Raw genomic sequence first — 8,382 nt, 5'->3', positions numbered from 1 at the left:
CAATATCGGTTTGAGCCCAATGGACTTAAGCAAACCTACTGCAAAACATTTGATGTCTTTAACATATTTCATGCAGCACCGAAAATTTCAACTGTTCACAATTTTTTTGTCAACAATTTGACCCCTTGATGTCCAGGATTAAAGAATATTTATGAAAAATGCATCAATTTTGATGGTTTTAGCCCATTCTCTCAGGCCCACGGCAGACAGGTACCATAAATTCATAATTATAATTCTTCCCCTTTGTCCATAGATGCTCTATACCAAATCTGGTTGAATTTGGTTAAACAGTATATGAGAAGAAGCTAAAAAGTGTAAAGAAGTTTATGACCATTGCACGACAGATGAAGAGAGCCTTAATTACCAAAACAGATAGCAATATATGTTGTTACCAGAGTGACTCAGGTGACTTAAAACAATATTAACACCATTTTACAAAACATTCTTTATTTACAATTTTGAAAAACAATGAGATTAAAATTCAAGATGGTATTGCATTTCAATTTAACATAGATTAACAAAAAAACATGTTGAGCAGGGGTAGTAAATGGTGTATATAAATAAATTAAAAAATATATATGAAGAAATGTTAAATAAAGAAATTCACCAAATAGAATTACATGTTAATGTACAATTTAATTTTCAATTCATGATTTTAAATTTTTATACAATAAATGATACCTTAAAAAGCAAAATAATAACACTGAATAATAATCAGTAAAGTAATTCATGAGATCTTCAACAGTACAAGTATTATTTTGAAACATGTTCTACTTTGATTTTAGAAAATGTTTGCATAATATTAAATAAATTAATACAATGAAAATTTTCTTTTATCCATCTTATTAAATGAAAGCTGTCTAAGAAACACTTAAGAAAATATTATATACTTGACTTTAACAACAATTAAATCCTTCCTAAACAAGTATAAAAAAGATTCTACCTAACTTCTTAATTACCTATCAAATTAAAAAAAAAATGTTTCACATAAAATCAAACTTTTTTGTAATTGAAAACTGTCTAAGGTTCTCCAGCATTAGAACAATAAGTAAATTTAAACTTAAGTTATAGCTTCTATAATTTCTGCAGTAGTGAATCATGTTCAACACAAGGGACATTTTAGAATATTGTATAATGTTAATATTTATAAATCAAAGACACTAAATCAAATGTAACAGAATCTGAATAGAACAAAACTATCAATACAATCTGAATATATTAAATTCTCAGTGCATTAAGTTATAATATATAAAAAATACAACCTATGGCCGTAATATATCCATTTATGTACAAGCGCATTCTAATCAGGACTTTGCTGTTCTTGAGACAAAGATTTTTTAAAAGATATTTCCTAAATGTTACTGTGAATAAATTTGATCCTCATCCAATGACAGGGGTCATATTTTGAACATGCAAAACATGGATCTATACTATGTAATAAAGCTTTCATAAAAGTTTTAACTTTGCCATGTTATTTGCCCAGTGGTTTTTAAGATGCTATTTAATTTTCACACACCATACTTATTCTTATAGGTCTCCTCTTGAAAGAGGGAATTTGGCTCTTCATTTGAACAATCTTGAATCCTCTTAAACCCAAGAAAGCTTTGTGGCAAGTTTGATAATTATTGGCCTAGCAGGTCTGGAGAAGATGAAAATTGTGAAAATTTAACAATGAAACAAAAATGATTGACAAATATAGATCAGATGTGCTCAATTGAGCCTCTGACTAAAAATCCAAGAAAAAGTAGTGTATATAAGCATTTACAAAAATTCATATGTTACGCATCCAATAAATGCAATTCTGTTTACTTTTAAAATAGATAAAATATTAAAACTTTTACTATTTATAGAAATAGTTATCAATTTACAAATAATAAAATGTTTCATTTCAACATATTCAAAATGACAGAATACTCCAACAACCACTGATATTTTTAGCAAAAATGAAATCTTGTCAGACAAGGTTGTTTTTCAAAGGCATATTGAGTTTTTAATAGCATGCAGCATTGTTTATGGAGGGGGGGGGGGGGTCTGAAACAAAACTTTGAACAATGAATTTGAATGTAAGAGGATTGACTGTACTGCTACAAAAAAAGGGGGGGGGGGGTGATTGACAATTTCCTTACTATATCTGTATATTACTCTCAGAAAAAATTACCTGTCTCTTAAAATATTTTATATGTCTGTTCTTTTCTTGTTTTATTCTTTTGAAGACTTCTGATGACTGTCATCAAAAACATATTCTGAAAAAATGAAAACAATCAATATATTTGTTTTCAGAAAGTGTTTAAATTCCCTGAAGAATTAAGGGTTATTAATCTTATCATCATACACATAGTAACATATAGTATTTTACTGACACAAGTCCTGTTAATGTTATCTCCTTTTACAACCATACACTGTTATGCAGGGCTAGGCACTGCAAGTATACAAGAAATATCTCCATAAAACATGAATGCCCCATCCAGGGTTCATTAGTAATGTACGTAACATAAACATTTGCAAGTTTATGAAGTTTGATGAAAATACCTTTAATACTCTCTTTAAAAACCAAGTATTGAAAAAAAGAGGTTCACAGGCCTTATAGGTCATCTGAGTATCATGTAATTGAATTTGGTTCATGTTTTAAACCAGAGGCCATGAAATTCACAATTTTGAAAGAGGCACCACTGCTCATAAAACTATATACAAAGCATGCTTAGTTTGATTACTTAAGTTAATACCCAGAGGCAGAACAGAGGAACAAAGAAACAAGAGGCCCAAGGGCCTTAACTGTCACCTGAATTTAGAGGATCCATAGAGCATAAAATGAACTGAAAGGTGAAGCTTTGTTGTCCAAAAGCAAGAAAAATAGGGTGATCAGGATCAACAAAATAATTAGTCTACTGTTCATTAACAGTTCATAAATTAGGTTCTAAATCTGTTCCCCATTTATCTCTATCACCATACAGTATATGAACAAATTATCAGTGATTCTGTACTATTTCAATTCCTGGATGAAATCCCTTACATTGGACTCTCTTGGTCTTTGATGAACATTGAATAAGACAAGTTATTTTTGTCTCATTTTATTTATTACTTACAAGTCTACCTGATCATTTAAACTATAAAAGTACTTTTTGTATTATACAATAAAAAATCTTGCATAATTCTCCTCTTCTATTAACCTTTCAAGTACATTATTTACAGTGATTAATTATCAAAAGTAAATAGCAAAGGGGAATAACTCCTCTCAGTTGAATACAAATTAATAGAGCTCTGACCAGGACCAGAACACTTGACAAAATGGTCCAGATGTTCAAAAATCTTTTTTATATTAAAACTTTTACTCTTTTTGCCTCTGATATGTCCAGGTGCAGAGAAGATTTTCAAAGAAATAATGCATTTTTACTACAGATTCTCTATATTATCAATAGAGCCCCCCCCCCCCTCCCCTCCCCAGCACCAGAACCCCTGACCTTGGGGCCATGAATTTCACAATTTTGGTAGAGTCACCCTTACTTATCATAACTTTGTATTCAATTTGTTTCAATAATACCTAGGAGTAGAGAAGAAGATTTTCAAAGAAATAATGCACTTTCACTATATGATCTATATAGCCCCACCCTAGCACCAGAATCCCTGACCCTGGGGCCATGAATTTCACAATTTTGGTAGAGGGCTCAATGCTTATTACAATCATGCCAACAGTTTGACTGCTTGATGTCCAGGAGTAAAGAAGAAGATTTTTAAAGATAGCACTAATTTTGATGGTTTTAGCCCCACCCCTCAGGCCCCAGGGGGGTAGGGACCATGAAATTCACAATTTTTGTACCCCTTCACCTGTTGATGCTATATGCCAAAATTGGTTGAAATTGGTTCAGTGGTTCAAGAGAAGAAGCTAAAAATTTTCAAAAGTTTACGACCGACGCACATTGCACGACGACGGACGAAAAGAGATAGCAATAGGTCACCTGAGTGACTCAGCCCCAGCCACTCTTATCTACACAGTGCCTCAGCATCTGTTATCAGCATGTGCCCCAGAGAGATTTCAGGAGGATGCTTAGCGCTTGATATAAACAAACACATGCTTTGTTTACCTTTGTATCTCTTAAATTATTCCACTTATATCAATAAAATTTTTACACAACAAAGAAAACAAAATTCTGAATTCATCAGTGTAATTTTCTTCACAAATAATGGAATATTTTTAGTCATCCACCATTGTGTTTGTAATGCCACACTTGAAAGTAACACTATAATTTCATTTTCCATTTTTTCCTTTATTTTATGAATATTTATAAGGTAAAAGTTAAGAAAGATTTGTTAGAACCTTTCTGATTGGATAAATCACAACCTTTCTGGCTGAAATCCAATTATTCAGCCAATCAGAGGCCTTTTTCTAAACCCTATGTTGGCTTCGCCTCTAGTGATTACAGACAATATTTTAAAATTGTAAAGTTTAAAATTGTATCTGCTTAAAAAGCTAATATAGGAATTATTACTACATCTAAACAATTAATTTGATATTGATCTTGGCAAACTCTTGACAGAAGATGTCCTCTTGTTTATAACAATTTTTTTCAGTCTGGGGAAAGGAGGGGGGGGGGGAGGGGTAACGGACTTAGTAAAGATATGACATTTAAAAAAAAAATGGAAAATTTTTAAATCATATCAACTATTTATTGTGAAAAGAAGTAATTAAAATCAGGTTTAAAACTTCGCTTTATTTAACAACTTGGAGACTGGGTGTTTGCATGTACATTCATATATGTGTAATTGAAAATAATTCAGTGTAATTGACAAAGATATTCTTTTGTTTCCAAACCATTATCTTTTTTTACTTTTTGTCAGTTTATGGTATAATGTACACACTATTTCAATTTTATCAGGTAAAGTTAGCACCCATGCTCTGCAATTTTCGTCATATTTCCCTACTTTTGTTTTAAAAAAACTGTCTACATATTTATCAAATTTTTTTTTAACTAACTTCTTCTTCCAAAAAAAAAAAACACATTGTCTCTCCTTGTTTAATCTATCTTACATTATTTCAAGTAATTTTGTATTCCTCTACTGCTCCAGGCTACATGTAAGTTACATTGTCAGCTGTGTTTGTTCAAGTGAGAGTGATTTCCTACTTGTAGGTTTCAGTTTTCACACCTCTGCTTGCATTAAATAAACAAAGGAGCTAATCTGTATACATTGAATAAACAAAGGAGCTAGCCAGAAGTATACACACTTTTGTATGGTACATCTAAAAAATTTCATTTTCGCCACTTTAAATTTCTTTTCGCCACTTTTGAAAAAAAATTGCATTTGGCGCAAATGGTGCATCACAGCTCGAATACTGAGAGAAACTCTTCCTCATCATAACCTTGTACATATTTCACTGGTTTAATACCCAGGAGCAGAGGAGAAGATTCTCATAGAACTAATGCAGTTTCACTATATAATCATTAGAGCCCCTCCCTAACACCAGAACTCCTGCAGATTTGTATAATATTTAAATTCAAACATTTCTTGAAAATTTGGTTTCATTTTCAAAATTATTTCAAAAGTTTTATTATTTCGAAATTTTGACACAAGTATCGTCTCAGTTTATGGTCCTGGGGGCCTGAATTTGAAATTCACTGTTTTTTTATTCTCTACGAGTCGCCCGTGTGGCGCAGTGGTTATGGAGCATGTACACTACAACAATAAATTGATCCTTATGTGATGGGTTCCAATACCTTTGGGGGGCATGAAACTGGTTGCTTGGATTCCACCGGATAAACCGAGGACTTGTGTCACAGTAGATACTGGTATGAAAAGAATCCCTCACTGCCGATTGCACCTGAGTGCCGAATATAAGTCTAAATTTGCAGCCATCCACCAGCAAGTGGTGGAGTCAAAATATTAATATGAGTGAAAAATTCTCGAAAGAGACGTTAAACAAAAAAATTCTGTGACCATTAATTTAAGCATCCGAAAATACATGTTATGTAAAAATGCAATATAATAAAAAGTTCGCAGCGTGAAATATTCACAAGTAAAAGAAGGTCGCAAAACTTACAGATATGTCTAGCACGCAAATTAAAGTTTGTTTATGAGTTGCATTAATTACATCCAATACTGTAACAGCATAATGTTTATACAATACTGTAGATCATGAAATTTGCAATATACAAATTGTCGTATTCATGCCTCCGTCCTTCAGTACTTTCAGTACATTGATTTAAGAAATTTAGATACATGATAAAAACTCTTTAATTATAATCAAATGTAACAATTCTTTTTAATATATAATTGAACATTTTGGACCAGAGCTCTGGGTCTATGCAAAATATTGAAAAACAACTTAAATTTTTGGCCAGTTTTGAAGAAAGTTTTATGATATAAGAAATTTGATGCATTCATAATGTCAGAATACATGGACTAGCAAGAAAATTACATCATTTTTGATAGATATGCAGTCATTTAGGGTCCAAATATTAAATTTAATTTATTAATTGTATTTCAACTAAAACTAAGCAATTGCCAAAGAATAAAATATTCTTTAATAGCTTCTTTGAAACTGAGCTTAGAACTGAGCTAAACATAATGTGCGACGGAAGGACAGAAGGATGGTAGGAAGAAAAGGACAGAAGACAGACATGACAAACTTTATTATATGTCTCAGCCATATTCAAGGCGAGTCATAAAAATTACCTTTCTCTTCTTCATCAGCAAATTTGATGATCTTTTCAGAGACCTGTGAGATTGATTTTTGACGAAGTTGAGGTAAATACATCAAACTTGAATTTTTCACAATTTTATCAAATCTTTTTTTCCCAAGCTGTGGGATGAGGTTTGCAGTTCCCTTTAACTGTTGTATCACATGTTGACCAGGTTGGCTACAAAACAAACTGTGATGAATCATTAGCCACAAGTCAACAATGGTGGAAAATTTGAGGAATTGCAAGTCATCATCAAAAAGATTTAAAGGCTTGTTGCATTTTAAAAGAAAGTCATGTTCAGGATCATAGACAGCAACTTCATAGGAATCATTTGATATAGCACAAACTGGCACCATTGGTACATAGGAAACATTCCCCATTTTGCTACATTCTAAGTACTTCCGATACTGGCAAAGAGATACAGATATTGCTTGTTTACACAACTGTTTTTCATCTAGAAGTTTTGTTTCTGATTTGTATTCACCGGCTGCAATATCATCATTAAAGTCACAACTCTTCATCCAGTCTTTGTTTATCAATCTATGACCATATATTTCATCAGTCGTTTTTTTCACTGTAAACACAGCAGATTTGTTGTAGGATGTACCCATAAAAAGATTTCTGTTTGTGGGTATGAGAACAACATCCACAAATCCATAGAAGAGATGAGGACTACCTGGAAAAGAAAATCAAAGTAAATCATAGTACTGAAAGTAATGAACCCTATTGATATCTTCAATTGAGAATGGGTATCTATTCCCAAGATTTCAAAGCTCAAGTCGACGAATATCATTTATAAGTAAGACAAATCTCATTCCAAACTTTTTTTTCTAGCTAGATCCTAGGATTAAAATCCATGCAAATTTGATAGTAGGACTAAGGACTTATATATACTTGGGAGTGGACCTGCACCAAAATCTTTAACCTGTTTACTCATCCAAAACAAAGGTAATCAAAGATTACAAAGCTCACCTTGATGAATGTAATGTAGAACTAAGGCAAATTTCACAACAATTTTCTTCTGGTTAGTGTACATAACAAGAACAGTATCTATTTAAGTTGGGTTTAAGTAGAATTTATACTTCTTGGGAATAGATCTGCTTCAAAACTTAAACCTGTTCACTCATCCAGAAAATGTAGGTCAGTTCCAGCATCCGAAGCAAGTCTGGTAGTGTCCAACCCTAAATGCATAATCAATGCAATCTAATCACAAAGGACCATATACGAGGGTTGTTTGGAAAGTTCGTGGACTAGCGCCATAAAATTAAAACCGCTCAAGATACATCGATGAATTTTTTTAGGTTTAATTAGCATAATCTTTTTTATTTATATAATAAACTATACATCATTAGTTTTATTTTTTAATACATTGTTGATGTTTTTGATAGCAATGGTATGTCCAGGCGGCGCAACCTCAAAGATTACGTTTTTTCTACGGATCCGAAGTGTAACTGAGAAAAAAACTCTTTTTTTGATGTGAGCATTTGTCATTCAAAAATGCAGTTAATTCACTCATGTGGTATGACACAATTGTACTGTAAAATTTGCAATTTTTACCCCATTCTGTAAGTTCTATGAAATTTTATTGTAAATTTTATATGAAATGTCCAAACAATTCTTGGGTTGTAATGACGTCAGAAAGGGGGGTGGGTTTCTTTTTCCAACATTCTATAAAGTTTCACCCTCTGGAAAAACTGGCATAGACCTA

The 8,382-nt window shown here is 32.2% G+C and overlaps 1 protein-coding gene across 2 annotated transcripts in view; it reads right to left on the bottom strand.

Annotated features, from left to right (window-relative positions):
* Nucleotides 1–845: 845 nt before the first annotated feature.
* Nucleotides 846–8,382, bottom strand: part of LOC133198696 (uncharacterized) — a 32,784-nt gene continuing 25,247 nt past the window's right edge. Inside the window, exons 3-5 of one of the 2 annotated variants that reach the window (XM_061334722.1) lie at nt 6,667–7,350; nt 2,159–2,243; nt 846–1,639 (exon numbers count right to left, since the gene is read on the bottom strand). In XM_061334722.1, the coding sequence (XP_061190706.1) occupies nt 2,200–2,243; nt 6,667–7,350 (728 nt within the window). In that variant the 3' untranslated portion in view covers nt 846–1,639; nt 2,159–2,199. Of the gene's footprint in view, nt 1,640–1,909; nt 2,244–6,666; nt 7,351–8,382 lie in introns of those variants that run through there. The other variant, XM_061334721.1, reaches the window with a different exon arrangement.

Source organism: Saccostrea echinata, unplaced genomic scaffold, assembly GCF_033153115.1.
Source record: "Saccostrea echinata isolate AGI-Se365-2 ecotype Australia unplaced genomic scaffold, CSIRO_AGI_Sech_v1 ptg000033l, whole genome shotgun sequence".
NCBI lineage: Eukaryota > Metazoa > Mollusca > Bivalvia > Ostreida > Ostreidae > Saccostrea > Saccostrea echinata.
This window is presented reverse-complemented; position numbering and strand designations above follow the sequence as displayed.